At 44.6% G+C, this 25,073-nt stretch overlaps 2 protein-coding genes across 2 annotated transcripts in view; both read left to right on the forward strand.

Annotated features, from left to right (window-relative positions):
* The window catches only part of COL23A1 (collagen type XXIII alpha 1 chain), a 308,363-nt gene that overhangs the window by 52,126 nt on the left and 231,164 nt on the right, over positions 1-25,073 (forward strand). The window lies entirely within an intron of this gene.
* On the forward strand, positions 6,060-6,385 carry LOC118016517 (thymosin beta-4-like). Its single transcript, XM_035013905.1, has one exon. It carries the CDS (start codon positions 6,095-6,097, stop codon positions 6,227-6,229), a length of 135 nt encoding a protein of 44 aa, XP_034869796.1. The 5' UTR covers positions 6,060-6,094; the 3' UTR covers positions 6,230-6,385.

Raw genomic sequence — 25,073 nt, forward strand, 5'->3', positions numbered from 1 at the left:
CTCTCTCCCTTTCCAGCTGGGTGGCCTTGGACAAGTTTCTTAAGCTCCTTTCTTCACTTTCTTTAGCGGTCAGTTGGGTGTCTACACACCTCGAGGATCCCGGTGAGGTTTAAATGAGTTCGTAGCCGGTGTTTTGTGCGGCGCCTGGCATCACTGGGAGTCCCCACATGGCTTCCTACTATTCTTGCTACTGCCATCCCCGCGGGCATCCTCCCTTGGGGCTCTCTTGCATGCTACTACCCTCTGGGGGCCCCCACCCCCATCACACCCTCTGGGACACACGGGTCCTCCCCAGCTGGAGCTCCTGGAGCACAGTGTCGTCCTCCTTCATCCGCTCATCTTCTGGACCTTTCCATTGATCCCTTTTCCGTGGCACTCTGTGTACATAGCTATCTCTTCCCCACTGGGCAGGAGCCGTGTTAATTCACTGCAGGCACCTGCAACAGCGTGGATACCCAGGAAGTACCCGGTGAAGAAAGGTCCATGAATGATACTCTCTCAGACCGGATATCATATATATGGTCCACGTATCTCTACATTTTAGATATACAGACAGATTCTTTCCTCTCAAAACACAATCACATGGTGAATATTCCGGCTTAAAATAGCTCAGTCGTCCACGACCATTCCTTCACGTGATTAACTACGTAAGAGTCCACTGCAGGTGTGTGTGTGCCAAAATTTAAACAGTCTCCTACTGTTGGACACTTAGGCTGTTTCCAGTTTTCTGCTTATATTATTTATAAGCGTTGAGCAGCCCTGCACACACACATTTTCTCTTCTACTTAATTTTCTTTTGACAGATTCCCAGAAGTGCATTTGCTGGCTCAAATGGTATGCACATTTTTTTTTAAGTAGGCTCCATGCCCAGTGTGGAGCCCAACACGGGACTTGAACTCACGATCCTGAGATCCTGACCTGAGCTGAGATCAAGAGTCTGACACTCAACGAACTGAGCCAGCCAGGCACCCTCCTCCCACCTGCTATATGCACATTTGTAAAGCTTCAGTTACACATTGTATTTCCAAATTGCCTTCTCCAAAGGTTGTATCAATAGAGACTCCCACTAGGAATGTACAAGAGTGTCCATTCTCATTCTAGCAATGAGTGGTATTGATTAAAATTTTTGTAAATTTTTTTTTATTTTATTTATTTGAGAAAGAGAGAATGAGAGACAGAGAGCCCGAGAGGGAAGAGGGTCAGAGGGAGAAGCAGACTCCCCGCCGAGCAGGGAGCCCGATGCGGGACTCGATCCCGGGACTCCAGGATCATGACCTGAGCTGAAGGCAGTCGCTTAACCAACTGAGCCACCCAGGCGCCCCTGTAAATTTTTTTAAAGATTTTATTTATTTGACAGAGAGAGAGAGGGAACACAAGCAGGGGGAGTGGGAGAGGAAGAAGCAGGCTTCCCACGGAGCAGGGAGCCTGATGCGGGGCTCGATCCCAGGACCCTGGGATCATGACCTGAGCCAAAGGCAGACGCTTAATGACTAAGCCATCCAGGCACCCCTGTAATTTTTACCTTAAAACACTGGTAGGATATAACTGAGATCTGAGATGAGAACATGTATGAATCATTGCCATGTTTGAGGAATGTTCAACATGACCATGGGATTTAATTTCTCCCTCTGAGGAAAGTAGCAGTATCCCCATTTGGTAGATGGAGGAGGCTCAGGAACTGGTCAAGGGTCATGGAAGGCGGGGGTCACTGCAGATCAGGGGACCCATGGGTCACCAGTGAGGGTGACTGGGCCCCCCTCACTGCTCCTACAACCACAGGAGGGAGGTGAACTGGGGCTCCCTATGAGCAAAGTGCTAAAGATAGGGTTGGTATGTGGGCTAAACACACTCTTTAATGCCCTCCATCCCACTGGTAATCTGCAAATAAAGCCTCATTTTAGTGGGGGTTGGGGATGAATGAATGACAGCTTGCAGCTACAGATTATAAATGGATGTCTTCTCGTTCAAGATGGTGCTTTCCAGCCTTGGGGCCTCCTTTGCTGCCGAGAACTTCTTGGCACCAAGACCTTAGTTATTAATTCAAATGTCATATAACTGTCAGGTCCCACGTAACAACATTATGGGGGAACCTACTAAGAAAATGGGCTTAGATCTCTTCCTAAGTGCATCGTCCCAGGGTGATCTCCAAATCTACTTTTAGCGTCACTTAAAAGTTTTCTTTGTAATCCAATGAAAAGTTGGCAAAATGAAAAATTGGGGGAAAAATGAGTATGGGAAATTAAACCCAATTTTACCATTTTAAGAGTGATTTCTAGTTTTTTGTTCCTTTTCAAAAAGTTCTTGTTTACGTATATTAGTTATAATCAGGAGCATATGTTATTTTGTGTTTTTATTTTCTTACCTAATATTGAATACGCATTTTTTCTTTGTTTGAATACAGCCGTCTTAATTATTTCAAATGGCTCCATGGTCATCCATCAAATGGATGTGCCCTAGTTAATTGTTTGGCGTTTAGATTATGTCCACATTTTCGCAGTTATGTATCATGACTCTTCATACAAATAAACCCTTCCTTTTGCTTAAGATGAAGTGCAAAGTCCCAAGAGTGGGCCTTCTGGAAACCTCTGTTTGTGTCATATATGCTGCATGTTGCCATTGTGTTTTGTGAAAGACCTGTGTTTCAACACCATCTCTCCAGCACTGGGTATCATCATGCAAAAGAAAAAGCAGGGAACAGAAAATACAGATTTACTTATGCTCTTTTGAAATATTGATCATAACATTTTCTCGTAAGTAGGGTCTTGAAAGGCGTGCTTAGAACATGCTCACAGTGTCGGGGCGCCTGGGTGGCTCAGTCGGTTAAGCGTCTGCCTTCGGCTCGGGTCATGATCCCAGGGTCCTGGGATCGAGCCCCGCATCGGGCTCCCTGTTCGGCGGGAAGCCTGCTTCTCCTTCTCCCTCTCCCACTCCCCCTGCTTGTGTTCCCTCTCTCGCTGTGTCTCTCTCTGTCAAATAAATCAATAAAAATCTTAAAAAAAAAAAAAAAAGAACATGCTCACAGTGTAAATGATTGTGTGTTTGAGTATCTCTTGTGTGTGGGGAACCAGCTAGTGAGCACTAAAGGCACATGGTAAGTCATGGTCTCTGTCCCCCGAGAGCTTTCCAGGAGCTGTCTGCAACCTCAGGATCCTAGAAGATGTAGAAAGTTTCAGAAGAAGATATGATACAAGGTTTACACAGTGGCTCAAGAAAAGAACAGGCAAACTATCACAAAGCACGTAATTAATCATCCAAGGAATGGTCCAGAGAGTGGCTGTTTAAAGCGTGTTGAGGATGACTTCAGGTTTGGGGTGGTCAGAGAAAGCTTTAGGCGTGGGGAGGGATGGTGCTACGCCTTCAATGATGGTCAGCACTCCGTGGCCAGATGGAAAGGTCAGAGCATTTCCAGCAGGGGTGTGGAGGTGGGAGAGCCTAATACAGATAAGGTCAGAGCTGGGAGCAGCCTTGGAGGTCACCCAGAGCCCTGCTTCTTAAACTTCAATGTGCCAAACATGGATGGGGGTCTTGTTCAAATGCAGGTTCTCATCCAGGAGGTCTGGGGTGGGGCCTGGGATGCTGCATTTTGAACAAGCTCCCAGAAACTGCTGTGATTCATCCATGGGGTAACAGGGGATCTAGATGAATCCTCTCTTTTTAAACTTGGGGAAATTGGGGGTGCCCAGGTGGCTCAGTCGTTAGGCATCTGCCTTCAGCTCGGGTCATGATCCCAGAGTCCTGGGATCGAGCCCCACATCAGGCTCCCTGCTCTGCGGGAAGCCTGTTTCTCCCTTTCCCACTCTCCCTGCTTGTGTCCGCTCTCCCGCAGTCTCTCTCTGTGTCAAATAAATAAATTTTAAAAAATAAAGTTGGGGAAACTGAGTCCCAGCTCGGGAAAGCGTCTTGGTCCAACATCATGGAGCTTGGCAGCAGCTGCAGAAAAATTACAAACAGTTTGAACCACAGCTGACGACTCACTTAGGAGATATTAGGATATGAGGTTGGAACCGTTGGAGAAAAGTAAAGAAATTATTTATGGCATGTATTCTCAATGCCAGGCACTTGACCTACTTTATCTCACTTACTCCTCATGACACCCCTGCATAAGAAGGAACTTGCTTTTTATTTTCCCGAAGGAAAACTGAGCCTCTGACAGCCAAAGCAGCTTGCCTAAGGTCGAATTAGTATTCCCTTTGAGGCCATTCCAGCCCCATGCTCATGCTCTTTCACCATGTCACCCCACTACCTTCAGTGTCATCTAAGATGTCAAAATATTTGCCCCCAGGTACTCTGGCTTTGTTTAACTTTTGTTCCATTTTGGCATCTGAAACGTATTTTAAAACGCTCCAAGTAACTTCCACTTATGGAAGGGTGGAGGAGAAGTATTTTTCCCTGTTCTCCTGCTAAGAATGACTAAAAGCCATGGACATTATTTTTAATACAAACATAAGAAAGCTGAGAAGGTAGAGAGAAGAAGTCAGGCCCCCTAGGGACCTCAGGACACAAGGAATGAAATCATGGTGAGTTCTCAACAAAAGCCTGCTCCCAGTAGCCAGAGGACCCAGAAAGGGGGAGCCTAGCAAGATAGAAAAGTTTCGATGATAACTGCTTAACTCCTGCCAAAGAACTCTCCCCCTGCCTCCGCCTTTGCCATGGTTTCAGTGGAGCTCCCTGAAGAGCGGCCCCTCCTAGCCAGGGTGGGGTCAGTGGAAGCCTGGAGGGGAGGGCAGGGTGGAACTCCTGCTCCCACCTATAAGTATCTTCCTTCAGGGGACAACAAAGGCCAAGTGGGGAACCTACCCATCTACCCCCCACCTGGCAGTAATGAGGTGGTACCTCCCTTCTCCTGCCAGCGTGGTAGAAGGGGAGCCAGCTATAAAATGGAAGGTTTAATTAAATAAGATCTAGAGTCTCATAATATTCAAAATATATGGGTTTTTATATGGTGGCTAAATGAATTTAAATAAAAAGATGTGTGGGGTTTTTACTGACAACCACTCATCATAACAAGAACCAGGAAAATTACAACCTGAATGAGGAAAGACAGTGCCCAACACCAAGATGGCAGAGATGTTAGAATGATCTATAGGAAGAAAACAATTTGAAGTTTATTTTTAGTAATCTCCACACCCAACATGGGCTCAAACTCATGATCCTGAGATCAAGAGTCGCACGCTCTTCCAACTGAGCCAACCAGGTACCCCATAGAAGAAAACAATTTGAATGAGAGTAGATATCTCGTCAGAAATCATGGAGCCAGAACGAAGTGGCATTACAGTTTTCAAGCGCTTAAAGAACTGTTAACCCAGAATCCTATACTGAAAATATCCTTCAGGAATGAAAGGGAAATCAAGACATTTTCAGATGAAGGAAAACTAACAGAATTTGTTGCCACCAGACTTATACTAAATGTATTGCTAAAGGAAATCCTCTAAAGAAAAGAAATAATAAAAGAAGGAATTTTGGAACATCAGGAAAGAGGAAAGACCAATGGAACAAATTTTAAAAATGGATAAATATGATACATTTTCCTTCTCTCTAATTTTCCAAATTCAATAGCTGAAGCAAAAATTTTAACACTGTCTGATGTGGTTCTATAAATTTATGTAGAGGAAATAGTTAAGACAATTACATGATAAGTGGGAGGAGGGTAAAGGGACTTAAAGGGAGGGAAGTTTTCTACACTTGGTAAAATGACACCACCAGTAGACTGTGATGTTACGTGTATATAATGTAATACCTAGAGCAACCACTGAAAAAGCTATGTAAAGAGAAACACTCAGAAACACTAGAGATATACCAAAATGGAATTGTAAAAAGATGTTCACATAACCCAAAGGAAGGCAGGAAAATAGAAAAAGAAAAAAATCGAACAGAATTAAAATGAAAATGACACACTTAAGCTCTAACATATTAATAATTACATTAAATGTAAATGGTCTAAATATGCCAATTAAAAGAGATGATCAGAGCGGATTATAAAAACAGGACCCAACTATAAGCTGTTTAGAAAACCTCACTTCAGGCATTCGGCGGCGGCCACTGAGCGGGCCGGACTTCACTTGCACACGCACCTCACTCCGCTTCCTCTGCAGCCATGTCTGACAAACCTGATATGGCTGAGATTGAGAAATTCGATAAGTCGAAATTGAAGAAGACAGAAACACAAGAGAAAAATCCACTGCCTTCAAAAGAAACGATTGAACAGGAGAAGCAAGCAGGCGAACCGTAGTGAGGCGCGCGCCGCCAGTATGCACTGTACATTCCACAAGCATTGCCTTCTTATTTTACTTCTTTTAGCTGTTTAACTTTGTAAGATGCAAAGAGGTTGGATCAAGTTTAAATGACTGTGCTGCCCCTTTTCACATCAAAGAATCTGAACTACTGACCAGGAACGCCAAGCCTCCTTTCCATCTGCCTGTCTGGCTGGCAGGGAAGGAAAATAACTTGTATGCTGGTGAAAGAAGAAGCTGGGTGGGACGACCAGTAAAAACTAAGTTGGTCCAAGGTATCTGGCAGGCTGTACAATGCAGTTTAATCAGAGTGCCATTTTTTTCTTTGTATGATTTTAATTACTGGAATGCACAATTTTTAAATATGCAAATAAAAAGTTTAAAATGTGAAAAAAGAAAAAAGAAAAAAGAAAACCTCACTTCAAATATAAGAATATAGGTAGGCTGAAAGTAAAAGGATGGAGAAAGATATATCATACAAACTCTGATCAAAGAAAGCAGGAGTGGCTATATTAATTTCAAATTAAGTAGACTTCAGAGCAAAGCATTACTTTGGACAGACAGGGATATTATATAACGATAAAAGGGTCTATCCAGCAGGAAGAGATTAAAAAAATCCTAATGTGTATGCTCCAAACAAAAGACTTGCAAAAAAATGTGAAGCAACAATGGAAAAACCTGAAAAGCGAACCAGACAAATTCACAATTACTGCTGTAAACGGAGAAAGGTGCTGGAGCAGTTCTATATCTTGATTGCAGCGGTGGTTATGCTGATCTACACCTGTGATAAAATGGCACAGAAGCGCGCACACACACAGTGCACTGGTGTCAACTTCTTGGTTTTGAGATTGCACTATAGTTAAGATGAAACCCGGGGGAAAACTGGGCGAAGGGTGCTAGAGACTTCTCTGTACTATTTGTAACCTCCTGTGAATCTCTAATTATTTCAAAGTAAAAAGTTTAAAAAAAAAAGCCTCCAAGTAGCAAAGTCCAGCTTTTCAATCTCACCTCCCCCCCTTCCTCTGCTACCACCCCCACCAGCTCCAAGCCAGACATACACAGCTGACCCTTTTGCCTTGCTCAGCACAAGCTGTTATATGGTGTGTTTCAATTTGGGCACCCAGTGAAAGTTCACTGGTTGATTCAGTGTGGAAAAGTGGCATTGAGCAAAAACATGGGGGCATGAAAGGTGGGACTTCTAGGGCAAAGGAGGCTTCAGAAACCAAAGATACTGGGTGACAGCTGGGACCTGTGAGGGACATGGAGGCCCCGGAGTAAAACGCAGATGCCAGTTAAGGCCCACACTTAGCAGTGGAGAGCATGCCTGTGAGGACATCTTGCAGATTGTGAAGGTCCTGAGTAATGTTAACTGTGAACTTGATGACAGGGGAAGACAGGGTCTCCAACCTGCACCCAGGAAGGCTGAGTCTCTGACATGACTGTCAACTTATTTGCATGCTCCTATCAATTCTGACATCACCTGGCTAATGATTATCCAGGTGAGAACGCCCTGCTCTTCCCCAGAATCTGGAACTCAGTCTTCCAGTTGAGAAGGAGTTGAGAAGGTAGGTTTGTTCAGGTGATGGATGGGTGTCAGCCCACAGGTCTTGCTTTAGTTAATGCTATAAAAGAGGCTGACTGCTACCTTTCCTCTGGACTTTCCCACATGCTTTTCTCTCTGCTGGAAAGTCTTTCCTTATCCCCCTAGTTACTAAGCTTCGGACCTGAGGATTCCTCTGTCATTGCCAACTTTGATGTAAATGAGAACCCAATTTAAGCTGGCTTAGTCAGAAAAGGGATTTTTTTTTTCAGCTCACCTGACTGAAATCCCCAGTATCCAAGCGACCATGTTGGGAGTCTGTCCTCCTCCATCTCTGAGTTCAGATTTCTTCATGCTCTCCCTCTCCATGTGTTGGCCTCTGGCAGCTCCACACTTATATCCAACCAGATCAACACCCTGGTGGAAAATGAGTCTCTTTTCTAGTACACCCTAGTGAGCACCAGGGCTGACTCTCATTGGTTGCACTGGGTCATGTGCTATCCTTGAGCCAATCATTGAGTCCCTGAAAGGCCTGGGTCTTGTGCACATCCTGAGGGTGGGGCGTTGGTGCAGCTCCATTGGTTGAGAATGGAAAACTGGGGAGTGGTTTACACAAGAAAGAGGGTCAGCAGGGGCGCCTGGGTGGTTCAGCCGTTTAGCGTCTGCCTTCGGCTCAGGTCATGATCCCAGGGTCCTGGGATCGAGCCCCACATCGAGCCCCGCATCGGGCTCCTTGCTTAGTGGGAAGCCTGCTTCTCCCTTTCCCACTAGCCCTGCTTGTGTTCCCTCTCTCGCTGTCTCTCTCTGTAAAAAAATAAATAATAAAAATCTTAAAAAAAAAAAAAAGAAGAAGAAGAAGAAGGGTCAGCAGCGTGGGCGAATCAAGCGCTGAGTCCTGCACCTCCCCTAATCCCCAGGCAGGGTGGGTGAGCCGCCACTTTGTGCTCCAACTGCCTGTGTTCCTATACTTCTGGTAGCACTCAGCACTCTATTTGGCAACTAAAATTTTACATCTCTCTCTCTCTCCCTCCTTCTAGATAGTGAGCTTTGGAAAGTACTAGGCAATAAACAATTAAAACAAAATGGAAAACAAAAAGCAACAGCACACATTTGATTCTACTGTGTTCCGGGCCTTTTAAACATGTTTTTAAAAACACGGTAACTCATTTGGAACTGTGAACTAGATACTCTTCTTATCCCCATTTTACAGATGAGGAGGCTGAGGTTTGGAATGTTAAGTGACCAGCCAAAGGTTTCATGATGAAAAATGAAGATCCAACTTGGAGTCTCTCCAAAGAATGAAAGGAGACATGAGCAAGGCTGTATTTTGCAGCGCTGTTAGCAAAGCCAGTGGTGGAGGATCCCCCAAGGATCCATCCAGAGGGGAATGGCACATTTGCACAGTAGTGTAGGATGGAGCTGTAAGAGGGAACTGGGGAGGTCCTTTTTTTTTTTTAATTTAAAGATTTTATTTATTTATTAGAGAGCACAAGCAGGGCAAGGGGTGGGGGAGGAGAAGGAGAGGGAGAAGCAGACTCCCCACTGAGCAGGGAGCCTGACGCAGGGCTCGATCCCAGGACCCTAGGATCATGACCTGATCCGAAGGCAGATGCTTAATGGACTGAGCCACCCAGGTGCCCCATGGGGAGGTCTTTATATCCCTGAAGTATTGTCAGGATATATTGCAAACTGAGGAAGACCAAGTACAGAACCGTGTATAGTACGCTGCCTTCTATATTAGAGAAGGGGCGGGATGGGAATATACATACATATCTGCTTATATTTCAAAAAAGAAGCAATAGAAGAATAAACCACAGATTTACAAGCCAAACAATGTACCTTGCTTCCTAAGTTGGCTTTGGACCCATGTAAACATTTTCCATAACTAAAAATGAAAATTAAACCCAAAAGAATAAAAGCTGCCTCGTAACACTGAAAACAAACCGAAACAAACAGTCCTGTAATTGATGGCATAATCTCACGGAGAATTGTTTCAAGGGACTTTGAAACAATTTGCCCATTTCACGTGGGACCAAGACGAGAATAACCACAAATAGAACCTAAACTGCCCTCAGCAGTCATTGTTGGTAATCAAAGTGGTATTGTTTTGGAACTATTATATATACAAAGCTACACATTTAACCATGAATAATTATATTCATGTCTTTGGGAACCAGGGTTTTCATTGTAAGGGAAGGGGTGCAGATATAAAATCCTGGTAATTACGTAAATCTTGTCGTCGTGAATGAGAATTGGAAACTGTAGCAGAAAGTACCCGCTTTATTCCACAAGCCATGACATTATTGTTATTAGGAGCAACCTCAGCCCCGCACCGCAACTCCCGCCTCGGGTCAGACTCTCCTTCCAATCTCCCACGGAACCTTCATTTCCCCACTGGCCCGCCCGGTCCTCTTTGTGCTGCACAGTCTAGGTGGACGTTCTTTGGCTGGATGGGACGAAGACGTATTTCCAAAGTCTGTTTGGAGGATGTGCCCCTGGGCCACCTGGGTTTTCCTGATCAAGGCCCCCCCGGGGCGCAGGCGCCACCCTCTGGGCATGTATGGAACACCCAGGAAGCCTGAGGCCTCCAACAACTGTCAGTCATTCAATCAGTCTGGAAAGCTGTCCTTGTCGAAGCCCGAAACCCCCTCAGGCTGAGTGCCAACTGCCAGGACAGGCATCGGCCCTGGGGAGTGACATGGTCATTCTGTCCTGGTCCAGAAACAGGCCTTTGCTGTTTTGTTTTGTTTTTTTTTTCTAAATCTCTCTTTGTTTATTTGTTCAACCCAGCTTCTCAAATGCTTCAGCAGACCTGGCCTCCCATGTGCTTCGCAGGGTCTGGGTGGGCCTGTCCCGACAGAGGCCCCATTCAGGGTCTGAAGCCATGGACTTGAGGGACCATCTTCACTGGGGCATCTATGAGACTCCACGTAGGGTCACAGCCTGCTAGGCTTGCTGGCCCCTCGTGCCCTTCTTGGAGCAGGGGGGCAGAAAATGAATACACTTAGCAAAGAGGTCACCCAGTGGTGGTCATCCCATGTTTGTGGGGCCTGCCTCTTGTTTTAAAAAGTTTGGAACCAAGATTTGTAAATCCACAGCCCTCAGATTTCTAATTTCCCTTGAAAAGTCGAACATCCGCTAACCCCCAGGCCATTCCTGCTTGGCCATACTTGGCTGGGGCAGTCACGGCTGCCCATGTTTTGGCCACAGATCTACAACCAACTCATGTCATGTTGTGCATGTTGAGGCAACTCAGGTCGTGTTGTGCATGTTGAGGTGCCTCACCCCCACCGATGCATTTGCTTCACTCAGTGGGGGACTAGCCTAGCCCCAGGGGGCATTTGAGTTTTTGATCTTTGCTCCAGGATCAGGGCTATAGGTCCTCCTGACCCTGCAAACACTCCCAGTCCACTTGCCTGTCATCAGCTGTCACCACCACCCACTGAGATTCCAGCCTTTTGTCTGTGCCCTCCGCCCTTGACCTTGCACCTTGCTCTCCACCTGGGAGGTGGCCCTTCCACTATGGACCCCGCCAGCCCCACCCCGTGCCTTTTGCTATCCTCCCCAGAGCGGTGTGCTCCACCTGCCCCAAGGTGGGCAGTATAGTGGTGCCCAGGCCATTTCTCCTGACCCATCCCACTGCCCCACTGTCCACAGTCCCAGACCCAGCAGCTGACCCTTTTATCAAGGGAAAGTAGATTAAAAAAAAAAATGATCATTTGAAAACTCCAGAGCAGTAAACTGACCTCTCTGTCCAACTCAGCAGTTTTTTTTATACTCTTACTCCTTCCCCAACTCAGAAGTATCCGATGGGGGAAGTGGTATGGGAAATTGTGGAATATGCAGAACAGAAATCATGTGGATCATTTCATCGTTCCAGTGAAAAGATTCTAGGAGTTGAGTATACATTCAGAGCTCTAGCTGGTATCAGCCTGAAATGTCCTTTCTCAGATAAGATCTTTTTCTTTCACACCTTTTCATATATAGTACTTGATACCATGCAAATGTCAACGGTTGAGTTATAAAGCATAATAACATAATGAACACCCAAGGACCTGTTTCCCAAATCCAGAGCCCGAACACAAATGAAAGCTTGCTGCAGTCCTCTCCTAACTTAGCCCATTCTTCTGCCCACCCCGCCTCAGCTACTTGTTACCCTGAATTTATCATTCCCCTTTCCCCTCTTCCTTTGAACTCTTTACTTTGAAATAATTTCAAATTTACAGAAAATTTGTGAAAGTAAGAAGAATACAAAGAACGCCCATATAGACTTTACCTTGATTCACTTACTGTTCACATTTTACCCCATTGTCTTTATCATATGATCTCATTCTGTCTGCCCCTTCCTACACACACACACACACACACACACACTATACATACATAGTATTTTTGGGACCATTTGAGGTTGTCATGTCTCCCCTACATACTTGAGTGCATATTTATTTCCTAACGATAGGAATATCCTCTCACTCAAACCACATTACAATTGTTAACTTTATTTATGTATTTTTAAAGATTTTATTTATTTGACAGAGAGAAACAGGGAGAGAGAGAGCACAAGCAGGGGGAGGGGCAGAGGGAGAGGGAGAAGCAGACTCCCTGCTGAGGAGAGAGCCCGATGCAGGGCTCGATCCCAGGACCCTACGATCATGACCTGAGCCGAAAGCAGCTGCTTAATCGACTGAGCCACCCAGGCACCCCTACAATTTTTAACTTTAATAAACTGACTGAATATGGCCCTTTATAGCATTTTTCCCCCCTCCAGTACTGGATCCAGCTGTATGTCTCCTTAGCATCATTTAATCTGGAAGATTTCCACAGACTTTGTATTTCATACCATTGACATTTTGGAAAAATTTCTCTCCCTCCTTCCTCCCCTTTTAAAAAAAATAGAACGCTGGGCACCTGGGTGGCTCAGTCGTTAAGCATCTGCCTTCGGCTCAGGTCATGATCCCGGGATCCCGGGATCGGGCCCCGCATCTGGCTCCCTGCTCAGCGGAAGGCCCGCTTCTCCCTCTCCCACTCCCTCTGCTTGTGTCCCCTCTCTCGCTGTGTCTCTCTCTGTCAAATAAACAAATAAAATCTTTTTTAAAATAAATAAATAAAAAATTAAAAAAACAGAACGCTCCTTGTTTTGAGTTGGAGTAGTTGTTTCCTGGGTCTGAATGTGCTCTTCAGAGACTTAACGTTGTATTTTTAAGGCTCAGCACATAGAGCCCTAACTCCTTTGTCGTCCGTCCTGAATCCCACCCCAGGGTGTGCATGCACTACCATTTATTTGCACATCGAGGGATAGTAATAGGTGTTTCTAGTCTTTTGTTCCTGTGCACAGTGCTGCTGGGAACATCGTCCCTGTGCATGTCTGTTGGTGCTCATGCACGAGTTTCTTTGGGGTTGGGGGGTGTATCCAGCAAAGGCATCGCTGGACCATCAACCCTGTGAATGTTTGGCTTTTCAAGATCATCCCAAATTGTTTTCCAAAGCGGATGTGTCTTATCCTCCACGAGCAATGAGTAAGAGCGCCTGTGAACTTTGGTTTCTTCGGGCACCTAGTGTATAAATAGTGTATAATAGATAAATTATTGTCTTGTGATGTTTTTCATGAGCCTTTCTCTGATGACTGATGGCGATGAGCATCTTTTTGTGTTTTTTGAGCATATGTGTGCCATTTCTTGTGAAACAGTAGTAGTAGTAATAGTGATAATCATTAGAATACCACCTCTTGTTTACAACTTACTATGCGTGAGAAACTGTTAAAAGCACAGCATTTAATCCTAAAAATAACCTAATGAAATAGGTACTTCTATTACCCTCTTTTCTATTTATGGATATTGCCCATTTTCCTATCAGATTGTCTTTTTCTTCCAACAATTCCTGAGTCCTTCACATGTTCTGGTTCTTTAGCTGGTTTTCTTGACATTGCCCTGGCAGGGGAAGGGGACAGTGCCCAGTGAGGGTGGAAGTCCAGGTCCCCCACTGTGCCTCTGACGACACCTGAGGGGGTCTCCATGTGACTGCTGGGGGTGGGGTGGGAGTTCTGGCAGCCTGTTTGGCCTCCAGTAAAACCCCAAGTGGTGCTTCATTACTGACCTGCTGGGGTGAAAGTCCCGGCCCCCTACTTGGCCCTCTCTGAAACCATCCCAGCAGAGGTATTAGGATGCCCCCTTGCACATGGCCTCATGTACACATCCTTGATGGCAGGGGCGAGAGAAGAGTCACGGTTTTCTCTGCAGTTTTCGGCTGGAGTAGAGAAGCGATGGTCTCGCCATGCCAAGATGCCCCTTTCCAGATCCTTCAGCTAGAGAGAGTCAGCTTTGATTGGGGTGGTTTTGTCGGTGCCTAATGGCGTTTGCAGGTTGCTGGCTTCTTCAACTCCAAGTCTGGGGTGGATGAGGCAAAAAGAAAATCCGGGACTCAGCTCTATGCCGTTCCATTCCTTGGGTCTTGAGGTACCAAGGTGGTCTGCCTTCTTCTCTCCGCCATAAATATGTTCTTATGTTTCATATAGACTTGTTTTTTATATAATGCCCAAGGTTTTTCATTGTGTTTAGTGGAAGAAATAGGAAAAAGTATGTCTACCCCATCTTCTGAGAAGCAGAACTCTTGCTGACTTGTAAGAGTTCTTTCTGTCTTGTGAATACTAATCCTTACTCAAGGAGTAGTGGCTTTTAAAAGAATTTCTTGATAGTGCTTTTGACATCCGTTTCATCAGATATTCTTGATTTTGATGTAGTTTGCACTTACCAGTCTTCCCTTTTTCTTTTTAGAGTTAGTGGTTTTTATTTCTTGTTGAAGAAATAATTCCTTATCCAAAACATAGAAAGATATGGGTGCCTGGGTGGCCCAGGCAGTTAAGCGTCTGACTCTTGATTTCAGCTCAGGTCACAATCTCAGGGAAGTGAGATCGAGCCCCACATCAGGCTCCACATTGGCCATGGAGCCTGCTTAAGATTCTTTCTCTCCCTCTTCCCCTACCCCTCCTCCTGCGCTTGTGTGTGCATGCTCTCTCTCTCTCTCTCTTAAAAAAAAGACAAACAACAAACCCAAAATGTAGAAAGATAATCTCTTCTAAAATTTTTAATGCTTTTGCTTCTCATGTTTAAGTTCTTAATATCCACCTGGAACTGATTTGGGATTATGTTATGGGGCAGGGGTCCAATTTCATATTTTCAAAAGCCTCATTGAAGTGTAAATTAACATACAATAAAGAAGACATATTTAAAGTGTACAATTTAATAGATGTTGACATATATATGTATACACTTGTGAAACCATCACCACAATAAGGAAAATGAACATATCCATCACCCCAAAAGTTTCCTCCTGCCCCTTTGTAACCTTTCCTCCCTGAAACTCCCCACCTTCTCTCCAGTCCCAGGCTACCACTGATTGGCTTTTGTTACTCTAAATTAGTATGGACTTCTGAGACTTTTGTATAACTGTAATCATTCAGTTCATACTATTTTTGTCTGGTCTGTTGTCTTTCATTCAGCATAATTATTTTGAGATTCATCCATGTTGTAGCATGTATCAATAGTTCATTCTTTTTTATTGCTGAATACTATTCCATTGTGTGTCTGTAATGCGGTTTGTTTATCCATTCACTTGTTGGACATTTGGGTTGTTTCCATTTTGAGACTGCTACAAATAAAGCTGCTATGAACATGTGTATATAAGGCTTTGCATGGAATATGATTTCATTTCTTTTAGGTATAAATACCTTGGAGTGGAATGGTTGGTCATAAGATAGATGTATGATTAACTTTTTTTAGGAAATTGCTGAACTGTTTTCCCTAAATTTTCCATTTCTACCAGCAATGTATGAAAGTTCTATTTGCTCCACATCCTTACCAACACTTGGTATGGTCAGCTTTTTTCACTTTATCCATTCTAACAGGTGTATAGTGGCATCCCATTGTGATTTTAGTTTGTATTTCCGTAATGTCTAATGATATCGAGCATCTTTTTATGTGCTTTATATATAATTTTTACTTAAATCAACATTTAGGATTGTATAATTAAGGGTATGCCAATATTATTCATAGTTCTGAATGCGTTCTGGTTTCTTTTTGTTTTGCTTGAAGTTAATATTTGTTTGGAATTTGTATTTGCTTCATTTGTTTACGTGTGGGTCTATTGCTAATTCTTCCCACATTGTCATCCCCTGACATTATCTTTTTGTCTTACTTTTTGGGTCTCATGTCTTTCTCTTTTTTCATTCATTTCATTGCTTTGTGGAGTCTATCCTCCAGGAGTTTCATCAGGTTAAATAGCAGTACAGTGGTGGAAAGCATGCTGGTGGGCACGGTCCATACACACCTTACTCTTCAGTAACACTGTTCCAATGTGGACTGGTTGCCCTTTATACTTGGTAACTGTCATTATCCCAGGATGTTGCCTCTTTAATTTGGAGAGTCTCTTACCTTTTTTCCTGTCTTACATTTCCTATTTTCTGGATCCTATGTCTCTTTCTTTCTTAGTTTGCTCTCTCACTTTTGTGGAGAACAACCTTCAGTAAGATGTGTGTTTTTTTTTTTAAAGTAAAATTTTTGACATCTCTTATGTCTGAAAATATCACTATTTTACTTGGACGTTTCATTGGTAATTTGGATGGGTAGAGAATTCTACATTAGAAAGCATATGCTTCTGTGGAAAGAGCCAAGATGTCCATCGACAGATGAATGGATAAAGAAGATGTGGTATATATATACAATGGAATATTATGCAGCCATCAAAAAGAATGAAATCTTGCCATTTGCAACAACGTGAATGAAACTGGAGGGTGTTATGCTGAGCGAAATAAGTCAATCAGAGAAAGACATGTATCATATGACCTCACTGATATGAGGAATTCTTAATCTCAGGAAACAAACTGAGGGTTGCTGGAGTGGTGGGGGATGGGAGGGATGGGGTGGCTGGGTTATAGACATTGGGGAAGGTATATGCTATGGTGAGTGCTGTGAATTGTGCAAGACTGTTGAATCACAGATCTGTACCTCTGAAACAAATAATACATTATATGTTAAAAAAAGAAGAAGATAGCAGGAGGAGAAGAATGAACGGGGGGAAATCAGAGGGGGAGATGAACCATGAGAGACAATGGACTCTGAGAAACAAACAGGGTTCTAGAGGGGAGGGGGGTGGGAGGATGGGTTAGACTGGTGATGGGTATTAAAGAGGGCACATATTGAATGGAGTACTGGGTGTTATATGCAAGCAATGAATCCTGGAACACTACATCAAAAACTAATGATGTAATGTATGGTGATTAACATAATATAATAATAAAAAAATGTATATATATATATATAAAAAAAAGAAAGTATATGCTTTCAGAACTGTGAATGAATTACTCCATTGTCATCTTCTTTCAAAGTTTTGTGGTCTTCTCTTTGTCCCCAGTGTTTGAAAGGGACCTATTATGCTGGGTATTTAGTGGACCCTTTCAGTTTGGAAATTTATGTCCTTTAGTTTAGGAAATTTCCTTGAATTATTTTAGAGGATGACGTTCTCTTCTTTTTTCTCCATTTTTTTTCTTCCTGACACATTTGGCTGCTGGATTGTCTTTTAATTTTCTTATTTTTACCATTCTACTTTCAAACTCTTAATTTTTGCTTTACTTTCTGAGATTTTATCTTAACTGTTTTCTAATCCGTTTAAGGAGTTTTTGATTCTGCTACTGTGCTTTTAATTTTAATTTAATTTTTATTTTTTATTTTTATCATTTAGAGAGGAAGGGGTGGGACAGAGGGACAAAGAGAGAGTCTTAAGCAGTCTCCATGTCCAGCATGGAGCCTGACATTGGGCTCAGTCTCACAACTCTGAGATCATGACTTGAGCTGAAATCAAGAGTCAGAAGCTTAACCAAGCCCCTTGTGCTTTTAATTTTAAAAAGTTCTTTTTTAAAATAAACTTTCAAATTTTAGAATAGATTTTGATTTGCAGAAAAAGTGCGAAGATAGTACGGAGAGTGTTGAAAAAATATACTGTCCTTTTAATAGGCGTTCCTTTAAAGGTGAACTCCCAGAGCCTGGGTGGCTCAGTTGGTTAAGCATCTGCCTTCCACTCAGGTCATGATCCCAGGGTCCTGGGATCGAGCCCCACGTTGGGCTTCTTGCTCAGCAGGTAGCCTGCTTCTCCCTCTCCCTCTGCCTGCCATTCCCCTTGCTTGTGCTCACACACTTTCTCTGTCAAATAAATAATAAATAAAATCTTTAAAAAAAAAAAATAAAGGTGAACTGCCTTTTTTTCCTGTGGATACTTTTAAGATCTTTGTCTTTGATGTATGTAGTTTTAATGTACCTAAGATGTGGACTTCTTTTTATTTATCCTACTTGGGATATGTTTTGCTTCCTAGAGTTGTGGATTCATTTTGTTTTCCCTATTAGTCCTAAGAAATTCATAGACATTATCTTTTAAAAATATTGCTTCTTTTCCATTTTTTCTATTCTTTCTTTTGGGGACTTATTCTTTTCTCAGTATCTCTTAATGTCTCATTCTTATTCATACTCTGTATTACTTTATTTCATTTTTGGTGATGTCTTTGCATCTTCCAGTTCATTGACTCTCTCTTCAGCTTTATCTAGTCTACCGCTTAACATATAAATTGAGTTTTTTTAAAAAGATTTATTTATTTATTTTAGAGAGAAAGTGAACACAAGCAGGAGGGGCAGATGGAGAAGGAGAGAGAATCTCAAGCAGACTCTGTGTGGAGCCCAGCAAGGGTCTCAACCTCATGGCTCTGAGATCACGACCTGAGCTGAAACCAAGAGTCAAATGCTTAACCGACTGTGCCACTCAGGTTCCCCTATATTGAGTTTTTTATTCAACCATGATATTTTTCACATATAGAAGCCACATTCCCCACCAAACTTCCTGTTAATTCCTCATAGTCTCTTCTTGTTTTTTTCTCATCTTTGTGATTGTTTTTTCTTTTTTCTGTAAACATTTCTATATAGCTTCTGTAATTCTGTTTCTGAAATTTTCAATATGGGAGAGAAGATATCTGTTGTTTATTGTTTCTGCTGATTGTTATCCAGTAGGGTCTTGCCTTATCCCATGTTAATCCTTGATTATGAGTCCAATGCTTGATACTAATCTACAAGACTCCTGAGTCTGAATTGGGGAAGATTTCCTCCAGATTAGTTTTACCTGTCCTTCACCTGGCTGCCATGGGGAGTCACTGCCCTGAAACTATATCAGCCACTCTTTGGGATCTTGACCTAGTGAAGCTGGAAATTCCAGACCCTTGGTTGTTGAGCCAAGGTACTATGTCCTGATACACTTCTATTGCCATTTGCCCTTAGGAGAGATTCTGGCCCCTCACTGTTCAGGCTACGTGTACCTTATGTTTTGTTTTGTATTTAGTGGGTGAGGTCCTTGATGGAGCATTACCTGTGTGCTAGCAGCACTGCTTCAAAGAGTGGTTCCTGTCCAGAACACCTTGACATCCATAATGCTAGAAGCAGATTTCTGAGAAAAGATTTTTTAACTCATCAGGCAGGAACTGAAATGTAATCTTTGGAACTTAGAAAAATGTGGCTCAGTAGAATGGGAACTCATTCAGAGTAGTCTGTGGCCTTGAAAAATCAGGTCTCAAGCTCCAGTGTTTCAGAAAACCATTAGTCACCATGTTCTTTATATCCAGATTCAGCAGAAGAAATTTTTTTTCAGAACTTAGTGCCAGGAAAAATCTTGTCTTCCCAGAGGGATTGGCCAACTTCTTCTGCCTTATGGCAAGAGTTTTATACTACATCTGATTTCCCTTTTTGCCCAAGCTGACAGGAAGCACTGGTCAAAACAGATGCCAAATCAAATCTGCTTTTTAGTCCTTAGGACTGAAAAAGGGACTTTTTCCTCTTTCACAAAGTCATGACTTTTAGTTTATGTCTATATGGTAATGGATTTCTACTCTATCTCTATATCTCTTTTATGGAAAGAGCCAAGTTATGAGTAAATTAAGTTAAAGTTATAAACATTTTACATTTACCTTTCTTTCTCTTGTGTTCTTAAAATATTCAAAGGGAAGGCATAATCTGAAATATTTATGCAGATTGATCTGGCTACAACTCCTGAAGCTTCTAAGGCATGAATAAGCAAATACAACTTCCTGTAGAACATGAGGGCATTTCTCTTTCTGCTCCCCCCTTGAGGGGAGCTGTGGCCTGACTGTGCAGAACTGGGATTCTTTGCACACCTATTTTGCTTTTATGGTAGCCCAGGGGTGTGGAGTGAATTGTTCTGGGGGGCTTCACTCTGCTTCAGAGTAAGAACTAAACCTTGTCCATCACCCAGCCACTGACACTGGGGAGGGTATGAGCTATGGTGAAAGCTGTGAATTGTGTAAGACTGATGAATCACAGACCCGTACCTCTGAAACAAATAATACATTATATGTTAATAAAATATATATATAAGTAAAAAAAAAGAACTAGACCTTGGACATACTAAGGCATTCTCCCAGAGAGTTCAGAATAGACTAACAGACATTGTGTTCACAGCAGGTGAAAAGGGGTAGGCATTTACATCCCTGAATTATAGAAGGCAGGACTGGTACCCCTTGACAGGCTCAATCTGTGATTTCTGACTTCTGCTCTGTCCTATCTTTTGAGTCACTGTTATTGACTAGCTCCTCTGAGTGAAGGTGTGAAATGAAGTGCTTGGGAACATGGGCTTTGGAGCTGGTTCCTTTACCACTCACTACGTACTTACTGTGTGACCTTCAGCAAAGTTACTTAAGCTCTCTGTGCCTCTGTTTTTTCATCTGTAAAGTAGGAAAAGTAATGGTATCTACGTCCCACATCTGTTATAAGGACAAAAAGATTAAATGTGGGGAAAATACTTAGAACATATAGCAAGCACTCTTAAATGTTAACCATTAGTTTGACTACTAATTTTTATTTTTTTTATTAATTTTTCTAGAGGGAGAGAGAATGTGTGTGTGTATGCACACGTGTGTGCACATGCATGCGGCGTGCGTGTGCAGAGGGGGCAGGGGCAGAGAAAGAGGGAGAGAGAGAATCTTAAGCAAGCTCCACTCCTAGTGCAGAGCCCAATGTGGGGCTCTATCTCATGATCCTAAGATCACAACCTGAGCCGAAATCAAGAGTTGGATGCTTAACCAACTGAGCCACCCAGGTGCCCCGTGACTACTAGTTTTTAAATTATTGTTACCATGATTATTATTGCTGCAGGGGCTACATTGAACAGAAGCATGCCATTGGAGCCTCCCAATTGTCAAATTCCAGAGACTTTCCCCCCACTTTGTACTTAACTTGTGCCATGGGCATCTCCAGCTAAGACCCCACTACTTTCTTGTTGCAACTTGTTGCTCTCTTGGCCCCTGTGCCCTCTCTTCTTCTCTTCCCACTCTGCTTGGCCAACTTCATCCACCTTCATGGTTTCAGATTCCTTCACAATCTGATGGTTACTAATTCCTTACCAACCTTTTCTCTGGGCAGTGATGCCCTTTATCCAACTCATGGTCAACTTCTCCACCCTTCTTCCCCATCTCAGAGTGGCAGCTAGCATCCTTCCTTAGGATTCAGGCTGCTAAGTTAAAATTTTCCATTCATTCATCCATTTCCTCATTCATTCATTCATTCATTCATTCCAGTAGTGCCTCAGATGCCTTCCTCAGGTTTATGATTGGCCTGCAAGTATGGGGCTGTGTCAGAGCATTTTTCACATCCTTGATTTGGGCCACTTACAGTTCTCCCCATGATCAGAATATTTAACTTACATAAGTCCCAAATTCCTGCTTCTCTGAATTACTTGCCAGCCCTACCCCAGGTTGTTCTATGGGACGTCTGACCTCCCCAGCAACACTGAGGACCGTGCATGACCATGGATGGGCCCAGGGAGCCTGTGGCCCAGGGAACATAGGCTCGTGCCTGGGGGCATGTTGGTGGGTGGTCACCGCCCATGTGGGAGACTGAGTGCTGGGGTCCTGGGCAAATCTCAATTCAGAGCTGGCAGGATCAGGAGGAGGACACCAGGCACATCTCTGGCAACCCCAGTTTTGTGAGGATCCAAGATGGCATCATGATTGGTGTCAAAGTCACACTGTCCCCACCTGACATCTGATGCCACCCACATGTGGCCCCTGACTTACTGGGATCCAGAGACAAATGCGTACATGCAGGGGAAAGAAAAAGTGCTTTCTGGGGCGCCTGGGTGGCTCAGTCATTAAGCGTCTGCCTTCGGCTCAGGTCATGATCCCAGGGTCCTGGGATCAAGCCCCACATCAGGCTCCCTGCTCCGCGGAAAGCCTGCTTCTCTCTCTCCCACTCCCCCTGCTTGTGTTCCCTCTCTCGCTGTGTCTCTTTCTGTCAAATAAATAAAATCTTTAAAAAAAAAAGAAAAGAAAAAGAAAAAGTCCTTTCTTCCTTGTGATGATGGGGGCAGAGGTTTCCCAGGGCATGACTCAGGTAGCACCCACGGTGACGAGCAGGAAGAATCCTGAATACTGGACAGGGCGGTAGAAGGGGAACTCGGGCGGTGTTAGGAACGCACAGGGAGTGGTACTCTCTTGTTTGGCACATCAGTGGGAAGCATGTCACTGTTTGATGCCTGTGCCCTTCACCTTGAGCCTTTGAGGCAGAGGTGACTTCAGTGAGGCCTCCTGAGTCTGACCCCTTGCCCCCATTAGAGTGGTGACCCACTGTGTTTGTCTGCTTGGGCTTCCATAACAGAATGTCACAGGCTGGGGGTGCTCACATAGTGGAAATGTATCCTCCCTCCGTGCTGGAGGCTGCAAGTCCAAGATCAAGGTGTCAGCAGGGTTGGTCTCTGGGGAGGACTCTCTCCTGGGGTTGCAGACCCCCACCTTCTCACTGTCCTCACATGGGCTGTGCATGCAGAGAGAGAGAGGGTGAGAGAGAGCACTCTGGTGTCTCTTCCTTTTCTTAGACCACAGCTCTGTTGGATTAGGACCCCATCCTCATGACCTCGTTTAGCCTCATTTACCCCCTTAAAGTTTCTGTCTTCCAAATACAGTCACATCGCAGGCTGGGGCTTCAACATCTGAATCCCAAAGGGACACAACTCAGTCCGTAACACCCACCACCCTCGCAGCCCATCGCATTCACAGCATGTGACCTGCTGCTGTTGAGCCAGCCCCCTACTGACCGCCTTGCCTCTTAAAGGAAGGGGGGCCTGATGTCTGGCTTGGTGCACCCTCCATAAATGTCTGCTGAATCAAAACTGAGTAATGTGTCCTTCTAGGTGAATGAAAGCTGATTTTATGTGAAGAGTGTTTTAAGATTTTCACAACCCCCTCTTGATATAATTGAGACACCCTGGGGTATTGCAAAACGAGACTGGATCCACACTCCTCTTTACCTTTCCCCCTGCCCTGCTGTGGTTTCTGCAATAGCTGAATTGGAAACAGACCAGGTTTTGCCACAACAAACCCCTGTGTTTCCACACACAGGAAAGAGGGGCTTAAATTGCATTTTCTTAGTAGCGGCAGTTGTGTCCACACTGGTGGCTCCTACCTACAAAGTCTGCCCTGGGATTTGGGAAGGAAATTGGCGTGAGATTGGCAGTGACCTGTGGTCTGGCATGATGGCAGGTTTTGGCCCTAGCTGGTGGGATTTGGTTTCTTCTGGAGAAGACCCTGCCAAGTGCGGGGGGTGCTCAGCCTACGAGCCTGAGGAAGGCAGGTCCCCAGAGTTGATGGCTCTGCTTCGGAAGGGTATGGGGTCCTTCTCCTGCATCCCCTATGGCTGCAGAGGTCACATCTGCCAGCCACCTCTGGCCCACCCATGTCTGGATGGGCCAACAGAGAAAGTGCCTCCCTTGACCTCACCTCTCCGGGACCCTCGATGTGTGGGGGTGGATGTGAGGATTGTGGGCAGGAGGGGCGGTGTTGCTGGCCTCAGACCCTGAGAGAGAAGCTGGCTGACCCCATGTGGGCAGAGCTCTTTCCTGGTGGGGAGTTGTTGCAGCTTGCTCATGGTTCCCTTGACAAGATCTGAGTTTGCAGGCTTAGAATCCACTACAAAACTCTTCCAAGAAAAGTTGCCAGTCCTGGTGAGCCCTGGGCCTGCTGAGCTCGGAGGAGAGGTTCCAATAGGGCCATGTTCATAGATTTATAGGGAGGGATTCTGGCATGGAAGGTATTTCTAGATCTCTTGGGCTCCACGGTCCACAGAACATTGAACTAAGGGTCCCTGGAGATTCCTGCCCATGACAGTGAGGATCAGAGCACTCATTCAGCCTGGAGCCAGAAAATGGGGATCCCCAATCAGACAGAGTCCCCACCCTCAAGGCATATATGCTTTCAGGGTTTGAGACCTACAGTTAAAGGTTGACCTGATAGATAACACTTATGTGGCACTCACTGAGTGCCGGGCCCTGTTGTGAGCACTTGGCACGAGTCACGTCATGTAATCCTTTCGATAACCCTGTGAGCTTGGCACCACTATTATTGTCACTTTACAGATGAGGGACCTGAGCCACCGGGACGCTTAGTAACTGACCCGAGGTCACAGGAGGGTAAACGGTTCGAGCTGGCCATCTATTGCAGATAGCCTGGCCCCAGACTCTGTGCTCTTGATGCCTCTCAGGGGAGAGTTGGGACCCCCCAAGGGGATGTGCGGCTGATGCTGCCCAGGGGCCAGGACTTGATAGGCTAGCCGGGGTGGAGGATCCTGCAGGTGGAGAAAGCCAGTCCAGGCGAGGGCACGGGTGTGCAGAGGTGGAGAGGCTGTCGGGGGCAGGGCTGGGATCGAGTCTGCGTGTGAGCCCCGGGCAGCCAGTGCGTGGAAGTGGACGTGCCAAATGGGCGGCTGAACGTGGCCCCGTTTGGCTTTCATGATGTTACAAATTATTTTTCTTCATAGTGTGGTAAAATGCACTAGTATCAAAGTTACCATTTCCACCATTTTAAAGTGTATGATTCAGTGACATTAAGTACATTGACGCTATTGCACGAACATCACGTCTGTTTTGGTTTTTTCTTTTTTTAAACATTTTCTTTCTTTTTTTTTAAGATTTTATTTATTTGCCAGAGAATGAGAGACAGCGAGAGAGGGAACGTAAGCAGGGGGAGTGGGAGAGGGAGAAGCAGGCTCCCCACGGAGCAGGGAGCCCCCGATGCGGGGCTTGATCCCAGGACCCCGGGATCATGACCTGAGCTGAAGGCAGATCCTTAACGACGGAGCCACCCAGGTGCCCCTGGGGTTTTTTTTTTCAAGATTTTATTTTTAAGTAATCTCCACACCCACTGTGGGATTTGAACTCACAACCCTGAGATCAAAAGTCGCCTGCTCCCCCCGACTGAGCCAGCCGGGTGC

The sequence above is a fragment of the Mirounga leonina genome, unplaced genomic scaffold (genome assembly GCF_011800145.1).
Source record: "Mirounga leonina isolate KUSES-001 unplaced genomic scaffold, KU_Mleo_1.0 Mir_168, whole genome shotgun sequence".
Lineage (NCBI taxonomy): Eukaryota > Metazoa > Chordata > Mammalia > Carnivora > Phocidae > Mirounga > Mirounga leonina.

What these genes read in the sequence shown, in the direction of transcription:
- LOC118016517 (XM_035013905.1), top strand. Translation starts at nt 6,095, where the DNA reads ATGTCTGACAAACCTGATATGGCTGAGATTGAGAAATTCGATAAGTCG.